This window comes from Trachurus japonicus, chromosome 19 (assembly GCF_045865225.1).
Source record: "Trachurus japonicus isolate A0001 chromosome 19, Traja_1.0".
Lineage (NCBI taxonomy): Eukaryota > Metazoa > Chordata > Actinopteri > Carangiformes > Carangidae > Trachurus > Trachurus japonicus.
This window is the reverse complement of record NC_140925.1, coordinates 274,575-288,633: the sequence shown is the minus strand read 5'-3', so window position 1 is coordinate 288,633 and position 14,059 is coordinate 274,575. Positions and strand designations below refer to the sequence as shown.

Below are 14,059 nucleotides of genomic sequence, written 5' to 3'. Positions count from 1 at the left end.
TGCCGGTTGGAAACTGGATTTGGGTCCTACTCAGACTCAGATGTTCCGGTTCCATCCAGACTGGACTGAAACTAGTAGATGCACAAATGGTTTCCATGGAGAAGGATTATGGGATGGAGGAGCAGGTTTATGGGATGGAGGAGCAGGTTTATGGGATGGAGGAGCAGGTCTCTGGTGTCACTGGGTCTGGTCCTGTTTGCTGAGCAGAACCTCCAGCAGCCGCAGCTTGGCCTTGAGCTGCTTGTACTCCTGGTACTCCTCCTTCAGGGGGGTCCGGTCCTCCTTCTGGAAGGTCCTAGAGGAGGAGGAGGAGGAGGAGAGAGGAGGAGGAGGAGGAGGAGAACATGTTGAAGGAGGAGAAGAGGAAGAAGAACTAGAAAAAGCATTTCCAAAAATGGAAATGGTGTGAATGCTGAAAGCCATTGCTGAACCATGCTGAATAAATTGACAAAGACATGCGGAATGGCATACAAGAAACATGTGCAAGGAAGGAATTGAACCCACAACCTTCAGTACATCAGCCCAGTGATCTAACCACTTCACCATAGTCACATTCAATGAAAGAAGAGTAAAAGAAATCCCTGTATAAGAGGTCACTGACTTCTGAAGAGAGGTTGAGACTTTGATGAATGTGAGATTTTTCACTGATGCTTAAAAAAAAGAAAGAAAAGAGTATAAATGAGCCATTAGAAGTTTGTCTACAGATCAGAATTTGAATGAAGTCTCTATCAGAAAGTACGACATGAATGAGGCAGGAATCATGATCATCATGAGGCAGGAATCATGATCAATAAACCTTTACTCTGCCACTTCACCACAGAGAGCACACACATAAGAAAGTTGTCATTGATTGTAATGTGATGATGTGCTGCAAACTGTGGCACTAGGAATGAATGAGTCTCTTAACGAACACCTGTAACCAATTGAGGGTGGGGGAGGGGAGCAGAATTCAACATAACATAACAAGCTTGCTCAGCTTGGATCTGAACCAGTGACCTTGGGGTTGGCAAGCAGCCACCTTACCCACTACACTACACTGGAGTTGTGGAGGAGAGAGGTTGAGACTTTGATGAATGTGAGATTTTTCAATGATGCTTAAAAAAAAAAAGAAGAGTATAAATGAGCCACAACAAGTAAGTAGAGGACCTTTTTTGTGACTTGTGACTATTTTTTGATGAAATCAAATTAAAAAGTTGAGCTCCTGCTACTTTGCTGTGAAAAAAATTGCATTGGGCTGAATGGCAGAGAGAGAGCACCCAGGCTGCATTTAAAAAATATTTTAAATTATTCTCTGAGTCTCTGTGCATTTTTGATGGCATTGTGAGACAGAAGACAAGCGTGGCTACAAACTGTTTCCAACATCATGAGTGTAGAGTGTCATTTGTAGCTTTGCTGGCAGTTTCAGAAGAAAAGTTCCAGTTGCTTTTTTGGATCTGCTGCACTCTACGATGACGTCACCCACTCTGACCCAACCCCATACACACTCATTGAAAAGTGTGAAATTTGTCAGAAATCCTCATGTGCTTTTAAAGGATTTATCTCAAAAACGGTACAAGCTATGAAAAAGTTGTACACACAGGATGAATACATTAGAAGTTTGTCTACAGCTCAGAATTTGAATGAAGTCTCTAGCAGAAAGTATGGTGAAGCTTTAGTGGCTGAAAGAAGTAAGAAGATTTGAAGAGTTTGAAGACTGTTCCAATGCATTCTCTATGGGGGGAAAAAAAATCTGAAAAAGTTAAATATTTGAAAAAGTATAAAAAGTATGAAAAATTTTAATACATCCGATAAAGTCCAGAAAAAGCTGCATGTTTTGATATATGAATCGTTGAAATGGCACAAAGTATGAAGGACTAGAAGAAGACCGTAAAAAGGCGGAAGAAAATGGGAAGAAGGAGGAGGAGAACATGAAGAACATGGAGAAGGAGAAGAGGAAGAAGGAGGAGAAGAGGAGGAGGTGTGTGACCTCTGACCTCTCACCTTCCAGTCTGGCGATGGAACTGCTCCTCAAACTCTCTCAGAACTTTCCTCCGTCTCTTCTTCTCTGCTCTGGTTTCCCTCAGACTCTGGAGCAGCTGAGACCTGAACACACCATCAATACACGATCAATACACGACCAATACACGATCAATACACCATCAATACACCATCAATACACCATCAATACACCATCAATACACCATCAATACACGACCAATACACGACTAATACACAATCAATACACGATCAATACAGGACCAATACACACCAAACACACAGACCAATAGGACGAATCTCCTTGTTGTGTACAACTACTTCCTGGTAGAAAACCAGCATGAGAACAATAGTGACGGACGAGAGTTTCACTATATTTATCTACTTTTTCATGTCACTATATCGCCGTTTAGACTAATCTGATGTTTGTAAAGTTTATAAAACCAATGATTGGACAAACATTACTATTTCTGTGTGCACATTTTTGTAATTAGTCATGGTTATCATAGATTAGCCGGGCTAACGGTTAGCTACCTGTTTAACTTTAATAACTCAGTGACTCAATAAACGCTCCATGAAAAAATATTTTCTCCAGCGGATATCTGAGTTCCAACATGACTGAGCTAACTGGAGTAGTTTCATGTGGTGTCCCACAACGGGAGGGTTTTAACAGCTGACGTCCTGCTGTTAGCTTAGCTACCGTTAGCTTAGCTACCGTTAGCTTAGCTACCGTTAGCTTAGCTACCGTTAGCTTAGCTACCGTTAGCTGTCCCTGTCAGCTGAGCCACTGATGCTTTCTAGACACTGTGATTCCCCCAAACTGAATAAATACAACACATAGCAACACAAAACACACACACAGAAATAGTAATGTTTCTTCAATCATTTCAGATTTGTCTAAACGGTGATAGGGCGTGAAAAATATGATATATAGCTAAACTCTCGTTCGTTACTATTGATCTCATTCACATTACAGCTGGTTTTCTACCCGGAAGTAGAATGTAAACAACAAGGAGATTCGGTCTATACACGACCAATACAGATCAATACACACGATCAATACAGATCAATACATGACCAATACAGGATGTGTATGTGCATGTGTACATGTACATACAGCCACGTTCACAAATGTTTTTTAAAAAGCTTCTCTAAACGTACGACACTCCTTCATCAGCGTTTGTTTTTAAATAACTCAACTCCTTCTCCTCACTGAGACTCTGATGAGGTCATCGATCACCTGCTGATGAGGTCATCGATCACCTGCTGATGAGGTCATCGATCACCTGAACCACATCTGGTTTTAAAGGACGATTATAAAAACCACTGCTGGGATTAAACCAACACTGATTTATAAACTCCTCCTAATTTAAAATATTTGTGTTGTGTTGTTGAGGAATAAATATGTGTTTTCTTTGCATTTGTTATTATTATTCAAGGTCTGAAAAGACTCAATATGTTTTGTTTTGACTAGTTGTCATTTTCTGCCATTAAAAGCTCTAAACCAGTGGTTCTCAAACTTTTTTTACATCAAGGACTCTAAATTTGTTCTGAGACTGAAGAACATTACCGTTTTAGTCAATGTAGAGTCAAACTATGGCCAATGGCGTGAAGTTTTGGAAATATTGTAGAAACATTTCTGTCAAAAAAGTGTTGCAATTTCTCCCAAAATGTTTAAACATTTATGGAAAAACCAAACCCTTTACCACTGCTCTAAATGAGGATGGTTTGATTTCAGTTTCAGGAGAAACGTTGTCAGTCGTTAATAGAACTAGATCACTGTAACAGAGAGTAGTGACAGCATCGGTCCAATGGCAGCGCCTCCTGGTGGAGGAATAAAAGAACTGACATCTCTGCATTGTTGGTGAATGAGCAGTGTGGTGTTTTCAATAATTTAAGGACATTTATAGATCACCCACGTTAATAGCATCATTAAGGATCCTTTACACATAAACATTAACACTTAGACGAGTAAAAAAACCCCAAAAAAACAGTTGTCTACATGAATGTTTCAATCTACATTTTGTAATAAACAAATTCTAAGTATAATCTGATATGACCAAGACACCTAAAAACAAAAACACGGCCGTTTTCATCAATTTACCAGCCAGTGGGCAACACACATACATTGGAGTGAATGGGTTTTCTGGGCGCTTTTGCAACACCCATATCCTGCCACTAGGGGCACAAAACCCTTAAACCCCTAAACCCTTAAACCCTTAAACCCTTAAACCCTTAAACCCCTAAACCCTTAAACCCTTAAACCCTTAAACCCTTAAACCCTTAAACCCTTACCACGGGAGTCAATGGAGGTGTCCTTACTCTCTTTTACAGCGCTCTAAATAGAACTAAGTCAAACTTCTATAAACAGTCTCTGGTTTTTATTATTATTATAATAATAATAAAAACCAGAGACAGGATCATGTTGAAGTGTTCTCTGCTGTGATTGGCTGCTGCTGTCACCTGGACGCTGCGTGCAGGTTGGCCGTGGTCACGGCGGGCGGCGGCTGATGGACCGTCTTCACCTCGTCCAACGGGGACACGAACGCCGGGTCGCTGTCCCGGTCGCTGTCGTCCTCGGGCCGCGGCGGCGGCGGCGGTGGCGGCGGCGGGGGCGGCGGCCGGACAGGAAGCTCCTCCTCCGCCCTCGAGCTCACAGAGTCTTCATCAGACCCCTCCTCTTCCTCCTTTTTTTTTATTTTTTTATTGTGGAAAAAACAAAACAGACAATACAGTGAACATGCATTGATGACTTACAATGACATAAAATGTGAAATTAGGTGTGTGTGTGTGTTTGTGTAAGTCAGTTATGGTATATTCTATAAATGGTGATCATAATAATGGTGAAAAAGAGACTTGGTGGATAATAATAGTGACTTTGGTCATAATAATACTATTGGGGTAGAGGAAAAAAGCAAAAACAAAGATTGAAAACATAAATGAAAAAAATAAAATAAATAAATAAATAATAGAAAACAAATAAATGACAATTGTGACAGCAATAACTCAACAGCGATAACGACAAAACCAAGCAAGCAAACAAACAAACAGAACAACACACCGGCGGTCAGGGAGGAGTGTTGGCGTTACCATGCCAACGGTCTGTGTGTGTGTCAGTGATGTCACCATTACAGACTTTCTTGTCAGAGTAATAATCACCATTATTACAATTATTATATAATATCATTTAGCAACATTCTGGATGTGTGAAATCAAATATAGTTCAAATATAATCACATACTAATTATATAAACAGAATATGTAAAATATCTGTTAATATGGGACCAGTTATTAATGTGTGTATTAGTGTGTGTATTAGTGTGTATTAGTGTGTGTATGAGTGTGTATTAGTGTGTGTATGAGTGTGTATTAGTGTGTGTATTAGTGTGTATTAGCGTGTACTAGTGTGTATTAGTGTGTGTATTAGTGTGTATTAGTGTGTGTATTAGTGTGTATTAGTGTGTATTAGTGTGTGTATGAGTGTGTATTAGTGTGTGTACTAGTGTGTGTTAGTGTGTATGAGCGTGTGCGCCTCACGATGGTGGTGATGGGGCTGACACACAGCAGGTGTTTGATCATCTTGTATCTGTCGTACAGAGGCTTCACCAGGTTCCTGTCCTGTCTGGTTCCCTAGGAGACGGACACACAGTCGCCAAGGCAACACTGTAAAACTGGATTACCACCGGTGCAGGTAACCTTGACGACATCGTCCCATCGTAACCGCTCGGCGACTCACCGGGCGGCCGTGGACGCTCTCGAAGTACAACAGACACTTCTGCAGAGAGATCTTCTCCAGAACCATCTGAGCCTGGGTCATGTCCTGCACAGACCATAATAACCACAACAGAATGAGGGAGGTGAATATGATTCAGACACAACACACTCAGCAGTGACCAACAGGCTTGGCTGTAGGGACGTCACGATCATAGATTTTCTTGGTACGATTATTGTCAAAGAAATAATCACGGTACTACGATTATCACGATTATTCTGCATTAATTCATTTCACAACATATGAATGTGTAAAATCAACTATAGTCAAAATATAATTACATTACTCATTGTTTACATAAAATATTTCAAGTTTAATATATGACTAATTATTAACCCTCCAGGGGAAGCGTTTGAAATATTCAGGTCATAAATTGTCATCTATACCAAATGTTTATGTTTATTTTAATCTTTTTTTGTTTTATTTTGTGTGTTTTTTAAATACAAATGACACACTAACATCAAAATTCCTACCAATTCAATGTTACGTTAAATAAATGGACCAGTATCTGTGCATTTACCTTTATTTTGGAGCACATCTGCCGATAAGGTTTTGACATAATCTTTTTTGGGAAGTGACGGTATTTAGGAACCTTTACGATTAAATAATTGTGGCGTTTAATACCATGATTAATTGTGAAATCAAGTAATCGTGACATCGCTACTTGGCTGCATTGAAAAGTTGTCTAAACCAGTGGTTCTCAAACCTTTTTACATCAAGGATCCTGGATTTGTTCTGAGACTGAAGAACATTACTTTGCTGAAGGGATATCGACCGAATCTCCTTGTTGTTTACATTCTACTTCCTGGTAGAAAACCAGCTGTAAGTTGAATGAGATCAATAGTAACGAACGAGAGTTTATATCATATTTTTCACGCCCTATCACCGTTTAGACAAATCTGAAATGATTGAAGAAACATTACTATTTCTGTGTGTGTGTTTTGTGTTGCTATGTGTTGTATTTATTCAGTTTGGGGGAATCACAGTGTCTAGAAAGCATCAGTGGCTCAGCTGACAGGGACAGCTAACGGTAGTTAAGCTAACGGTAGCTAAGCTAACAGCAGCAGCTAAGCTAACAGCAGGACGTCAGCTGTTAAAACCCTCCCGTTGTGGGACACGACATGAAACTACTCCAGTTAGCTCAGTCATGTTGGAACTCAGATATCCGCTGGAGAAAATATTTTTTCATGGAGCGTTTATTGAGTCACTGAGTTATTAAAGTTAAACAGGTGGCTAACCGTTAGCCCGGCTAATCTATGATAACCATGACTAATTACAAAAACCTGCACACATAAATAGTAATGTTTGTCCAATCATTGGTTTTATAAACTTTACAAACATCAGATTAGTCTAAACGGTGATATAGTGACATGAAAAATTAGATAAATATAGTGAAACTCTCGTCCGTCACTATTGTTCTCATGCTGGTTTTCTACCAGGAAGTAGTTGGAAACAACAAGGAGATTCGTCCTATTGGCAAGTTCCATTGTCTAAGATGGCGTGAGACATGGTTTGATTCTTATACAGTTTTGCCTTTCAGTTTGTGTAACGCTCCGACGGCATTCCAGCGCCTGGCCAACAGGCTTGGTCGCATTGAGAAGTTGTTTGATCGCTTGCACCTTGCCAAGTGTGACTTTTCCACGAAGAAGGCCACGGTTTCTTCTCTCAGTCATGTTGTGGGTCAAGGTAGAAGGTGCTACTACAGCTACTGATGACTATGCCCCTCCTACGACTACCAAGCAACTTTTTTTGGGGCTCGTTGGGTACTACAGTTGTTTTTGTATAAATGTTTCTACTGTAAAGTTGAGGTAGATGCCAGTTCTGTGGGGACAGGAGCTGTGTTACTGCAACCTGATGACTTGGGAGTGGAAAAGCCTGTTTTATTCCAGGAAGTTCAACAAGCGTCAGTTATAATTACTCAGTCATTGTAAAGGAAACACTGGCTTTGGTTCTGGCTTTGCAGCATTTCAGTGTCTATGTTAGCCCTGGGCCTGTTGTTGTGTTAGCGCACAAGCACCGTCACACACCACTCACACTCACTTTCACTCTCCATCCTACTTTTCATTTTTAACCTCGACAATAAAGCGTTTGCGTTCTCTATGTTCTGTTGTGGCCTCTGAGCCAAGTGTAACACAGCGTAAATAAATACATAATAAATCAACAGCGTTACTATCAGAGTAACTAACAGTTCCTGTTTACCCGTTATAACTCTGTTACTGTTACTGACAATAAGACTCAAGATAATAACACACCTGTTGAAGTGTAGTTACATTATAAACACATTATTATCAGTTCATCAACTGGTAGGAAAGAAGCTGTTTATCTGGAACTAACGGAGTGAGTTGGTTAGTTCCTGATAAACAGGAGGTTTGGGGGGGTCCAAGTCATTTGACATATTTGAGCATTTTATAAAAATTTAAGGCTGCAACTAACGATTATTTTCATTATCCATTAATCTGTTGATTATTTAAACGATTAATCGATTAGTTGTTTGGTCAATAAAACATCAACCAGTGTTTCTCAAACCACCAGACGACATCGTCCTCAAATGTCTTGTTTTGTCCACAAACCAAAGAGAGACTCAGTTTATTGTCATAAAGGAACAAAGAAACCAGAAATATTCACGGTTAAGATTTCTTAGATTATTAAAATAGTTGAGGATTAATTTTATAATCGATTATTGTTCCATTGTTGCAGTTCTGGTCGTAGGTTACATACACATTTTGTTTCATTTAATCAACTGATCGGAATAAAGCCGTTTATCGGGAGAGAACAAGTAATCTGAGTAGTTACTCTTCCAGGGAATTAGTTACTTTTATAGCGTAGTTGGGGAGGGTAACTGGTAACTGTAACTAATTACTTTTTTTTAACTGTTTTCTTTTTTTACTGTCCAACTCTGGAGACACACCTTGACGTTGTCAGGGAGACCGAGGTCTCGTCTCTTCTCCCTCAGTCGTCTGAACAGAGACTCCACTGTTTCCTCCAGAGTCGGCTGAAGCTCCGCCCCCCTGCACGCACGCACACACACACACACACACACACACACACACACACACACACACGTGAGACGACTTCACCAACGATGACATCACACCTTCTGGTTTTGTGGGAGGAGCCAGTGTTACCTGCAGACGTCTGTGTTTTCTGCTCGGTCCTGAGACTCGAACACCGACTGTCTGAGTCTCAGCTCTGCACACACACACACGCACACACACACACACACACACACAGGTGTCAGGTGTTAATGAGTAACAGTTCAGGTCTGAACCAGAGTGAAGTGTTTTTACCTTTGAGCTGTTTTCGAGCCTTGGCCAGGTCACTCATCACCCGCACCATCTCTGGGTCGGAGTACTTATCATTGTGTGAAGGCTGACACACACACACACACACACACACAGAGTAATCCAGTCAGTTAGTTCAGTTATAAACAGACAGTGTGTCGTGTTTTATTAACAACACAGTTCATAACTGGAAGCGTCACAGCTGTTAAACCAGTCTGCCATCCAGTCCTCCATTAAGCTGGTCTGTCCTCTATGAACCAGTCTGCCATCCAGTCCTCCATTAAGCTGGTCTGTCCTCTATGAACCAGTCTGCCATCCAGTCCTCCATTAAGCTGGTCTGTCCTCTATGAACCAGTCTGCCATCCAGTCCTCCATTAAGCTGGTCTGTCCTCTCTTCCTATGAACCAGTCTGCCATCCAGTCCTCCATTAAGCTGGTCTGTCCTCTCTTCCTATGAACCAGTCTGCCATCCAGTCCTCCCATTAAGCTGGTCTGTCCTCTATGAACCAGTCTGCCATCCAGTCCTCCCATTAAGCTGGTCTGTCCTCTATGAACCAGTCTGCCATCCAGTCCTCCATTAAGCTGGTCTGTCCTCTATGAACCAGTCTGCCATCCAGTCCTCCCATTAAGCTGGTCTGTCCTCTATGAACCAGTCTACCATCCAGTCCTCCATTAAGCTGGTCTGTCCTCTATGAACCAGTCTGCCATCCAGTCCTCCATTAAGCTGGTCTGTCCTCTATGAACCAGTCTGCCATCCAGTCCTCCATTAAGCTGGTCTGTACTCTATGAACCAGTCTGCCATCCAGTCCTCCATTAAGCTGGTCTGTCCTCTCTTCCTATGAACCAGTCTACCATCCAGTCCTCCATTAAGCTGGTCTGTCCTCTATGAACCAGTCTGCCATCCAGTCCTCCCATTAAGCTGGTCTGTCCTCTCTTCCTATGAACCAGTCTACCATCCAGTCCTCCATTAAGCTGGTCTGTCCTCTATGAACCAGTCTGCCATCCAGTCCTCCATTAAGCTGGTCTGTCCTCTATGAACCAGTCTGCCATCCAGTCCTCCATTAAGCTGGTCTGTCCTCTATGAACCAGTCTGCCATCCAGTCCTCCATTAAGCTGGTCTGTCCTCTATGAACCAGTCTGCCATCCAGTCCTCCATTAAGCTGGTCTGTCCTCTATGAACCAGTCTGCCATCCAGTCCTCCATTAAGCTGGTCTGTCCTCTATGAACCAGTCTGCCATCCAGTCCTCCATTAAGCTGGTCTGTCCTCTATGAACCAGTCTGCCATCCAGTCCTCCATTAAGCTGGTCTGTCCTCTATGAACCAGTCTGCCATCCAGTCCTCCATTAAGCTGGTCTGTCCTCTATGAACCAGTCTGCCATCCAGTCCTCCCATTAAGCTGGTCTGTCCTCTATGAACCAGTCTGCCATCCAGTCCTCCATTAAGCTGGTCTGTCCTCTATGAACCAGTCTGCCATCCAGTCCTCCATTAAGCTGGTCTGTCCTCTCTTCCTATGAACCAGTCTGCCATCCAGTCCTCCATTAAGCTGGTCTGTCCTCTATGAACCAGTCTGCCATCCAGTCCTCCATTAAGCTGGTCTGTCCTCTATGAACCAGTCTGCCATCCAGTCCTCCATTAAGCTGGTCTGTCCTCTATGAACCAGTCTGCCATCCAGTCCTCCATTAAGCTGGTCTGTCCTCTATGAACCAGTCTGCCATCCAGTCCTCCATTAAGCTGGTCTGTCCTCTATGAACCAGTCTACCATCCAGTCCTCCATTAAGCTGGTCTGTCCTCTCTTCTTACCTTGTAGCTCTTCTCCTGCTCAAACTGCTCCTCAAACCTACGAAGTCTCTTCTTCAGGACCTGGATCTGTCTGGTCAGGACGGATACGGAGAGAGGACACGTGTCCGCTGGTCCCTCAGGCCGGTCGCCACGGCCACGAGGCCTGAGACAGACAGGTGAGACAGACAGGTGAGATAGGTAGAGACAGACAGGTAGAGACAGACAGACAGACCAGTTTTAACATCTTAACTTGCACCATTATTTATACCTGATTGTATTAAATTCTATTGCAATGTAGTTTAAATGGAATATTGTTTATATGTAATACTGTATATATATTTGTTATATTGAAATGTCTTTGTAAATAGTTTGTACAATGCTTTGGCAACAACAAATTTCTGTTCATGCCAATAAAGCTAATTGAATTGAATTGAAATTGACAGGCAGCTGTCTTACAGCATGTAGAGCTGGCTGCAGGGCGGCGACGGCGCCGTCTCGGGGTCGGAGTTGAACCTGGGACTGAGGACGGAGCAGCGAGGGGAGGGGAGGGGGGAGGCCCCGCCCCCCAGCAGCTGGAGTAGAGCCCCGCCCCCCTCCCCTCCCCCCTGCCCCCCGGGGCCGTGGGGGGACAGGTGAGACAGGTGAGACAGGTGAGGGCTGGGGGGGGACCGGGGGGAGGAGGGGGGCGGTCTGGACCCGGTCAGTTCTGTAGAAACACAGGAAACACAGCGTCAGAGACAGAAGAACCATAGTAACCATAGTAACCATAGTAACCAGAATACACAAGTTTCTAACGTCATCAATAGGACGAATCTCCTTGTTGTTTACAACTACTTCCTGGTAGAAAACAATAGTGACGGACGAGAGTTTTGATATCACCGTTTAGACTAATCTGATGTTTGTAAAGTTTATAAAACCAATGATTGGACAAACATTACTATTTCTGTGTGCACATTTTTGTAATTAGTCATGGTTATCATAGATTAGCCGGGCTAACGGTTAGCTACCTGTTTAACTTTAATAACTCAGTGACTCAATAAACGCTCCATGAAAAAATATTTTCTCCAGCGGATATCTGAGTTCCAACATGACTGAGCTAACTGGAGTAGTTTCATGTCGTGTCCCACAACGGGAGGGTTTTAACAGCTGACGTCCTACTGTTAGCTTAGCTACTGCTGTTAGCTTAGCTACCGTTAGCTTAGCTACCGTTAGCTGTCCCTGTCAGCTGAGCCACTGATGCTTTCTAGACACTGTGATTCCCCCAAACTGAATAAATACAACACATAGCAACACAAAACACACACACAGAAATAGTAATGTTTCTTCAATCATTTCAGATTTGTCTAAACGGTGATAGGGCCTGAAAAATATGATATATAGCTAAACTCTCGTTCATTATTATTTTCTCATTCACATTACGTGCTGGTTTTCTACCGGGAAGTAGAATGTAAACAACAAGGAGATTCGGTCTATGGTCAGAACCAGAAGAACCAGAACATTTCCGGTGGAATTGTACGTTTACGTTTCCATGCTTTTCAGTCGTTGTCATAGTCATAGTTTATTTGGTAGCTACACCGGTCGCTACTTCATTTATTTGGTAGCTACACCGGTCACTACTGCATTTATTTGGTAGCTACACCGGTCACTACTTCATTTATTTGGTAGCTACACCGGTCACTACTTCATTTATTTGGTAGCTACACCGGTCACTACTGCATTTATTTGGTAGCTACACCGGTCACTACTTCATTTATTTGGTAGCTACACCGGTCACTACTTCATTTATTTGGTAGCTACACCGGTCACTACTGCATTTATTTGGTAGCTACACCGGTCACTACTTCATTTATTTGGTAGCTACACCGGTCACTACTGCATTTATTTGGTAGCTACACCGGTCACTACTTCATTTATTTGGTAGCTACACCGGTCACTACTTCATTTATTTGGTAGCTACACCGGTCACTACTGCATTTATTTGGTAGCTACACCGGTCACTACTTCATTTATTTGGTAGCTACACCGGTCACTACTTCATTTATTTGGTAGCTACACCGGTCACTACTGCATTTATTTGGTAGCTACACCGGTCACTACTGCATTTATTTGGTAGCTACACAACAGACAGACAGACAGACAGACAGACAGACAGACAGGTAGAGAGACAGACAGGTAGACAGCTACCTAGAGGAGTGTTCCCGTCCTTCAGGGCCGGCAGCGTGTCCTCGGGGGACGGGGGCAGCGACGGCCCCCCCTCCCCCTCCAGCTGCAGCTTCAGCAGGGAACTCTGCAGGCAGAAGCAGAACATCACACTGCTCCAGGTGTTAGACCGGTCCCAGAGCAGCTGAGACACTCCAGGTGTTAGACCGGTCCCAGAGCAGCTGAGACACTCCAGGTGTTAGCCTGGCCCCAGCCGTGGAGCTCCACGTGTGGAGGTGTGGCAGCTCAGGAAGTAGACCGTCCCCACTGCTTATAGGACGAGTCAGTCAGCTACAATCCAGGAATTACCCCAGCACCAGCCTGTGTAATAAACCATGATGCTCCTTCTGGTCCAGCCCTTCCAGAGATTAGTCAGTCTCAGAAACGTGTCCTTTATTCCTGCTGTGGTGTTTCTCTCTCTGCACTCCAGTGATTAGCCCGTCCCAGTGTGTGTGTCAATGTAAAGCTGAAGCTGCTGTCCTTCACTGGAGGAGGACCTGGTCTGGTCCAGGGGTTAGCCAGAGCCCGGTGGTCTGGTCCAGGGGTTAGCCAGAGCCCAGTGGTCTGGTCCAGGGGTTAGTCAGAGCCCAGTGGTCTGGTCCAGGGGTTAGTCAGAGCCCAGTGGTCTGGTCCAGGGGTTAGCCAGAGCCCGGTGGTCTGGTCCAGGAGTTAGCCAGAGCCCGGTGAGGCTGAGTGCAGCAGCAGAAACAGAGAGGTTTGAATCTTCATCGCTCTGCACGACCACGACGATGATGATGATGATGCTGCTGCTCTCCTCTCCTCTCCTCCGTCACACGCTCTCTCTCTCCCTCTCTCTTCTCACGACATCCCCCCTAACCCCCCCCTCCATGGATTACTCATCCCCCCCCCCCCCTCCTCCTCCTCCTCCATGAGGAGCTTCTGTTTCGGTTTGAGAGGTTTTTCCCGCAGCAGCGGGGGAGGGGCTAGAGGATGACATCACCGTGTGTGTGTGTGTGTGTGGTTCAACTCATTCATGAAAAAGCAAAGAGGAGGGGGGGGGGGGGGGGGGGGGGGGCGGGGGGGTAGAGGGGGGG

The 14,059-nt window shown here is 43.8% G+C and overlaps 1 protein-coding gene across 1 annotated transcript; it reads right to left on the bottom strand.

The window, feature by feature from the left end:
- Positions 1–177: 177 nt before the first annotated feature.
- On the bottom strand, positions 178–13,113 carry LOC146967052 (protein FAM13C-like). The gene is made up of 11 exons (XM_085762147.1): positions 12,990–13,113; positions 11,262–11,511; positions 10,827–10,968; positions 9,034–9,115; positions 8,872–8,935; positions 8,655–8,754; positions 5,711–5,794; positions 5,512–5,604; positions 4,438–4,661; positions 1,981–2,082; positions 178–295 (listed from the first exon to the last, which is right to left on the bottom strand). The coding sequence occupies exons 1-11, from the start codon at positions 13,111–13,113 to the stop codon at positions 178–180; spliced, it is 1,383 nt and encodes a 460-aa protein (XP_085618273.1).
- Positions 13,114–14,059: the final 946 nt, after the last annotated feature.

Coding starts and splice junctions, on each gene's coding strand:
- LOC146967052 (XM_085762147.1), bottom strand. CDS start 13,113: ATGTTCTGCTTCTGCCTGCAGAGTTCCCTGCTGAAGCTGCAGCTGGAG. Junction 11,512..12,989: donor GGACGGGAACACTCCTCTAG/GTAGCTGTCTAC, acceptor GTGTTTCTACAG/AACTGACCGGGTCCAGACCG. Junction 5,795..8,654: donor GTCTCCCTGACAACGTCAAG/GTGTGTCTCCAG, acceptor TGGTCTGTGCAG/GACATGACCCAGGCTCAGAT.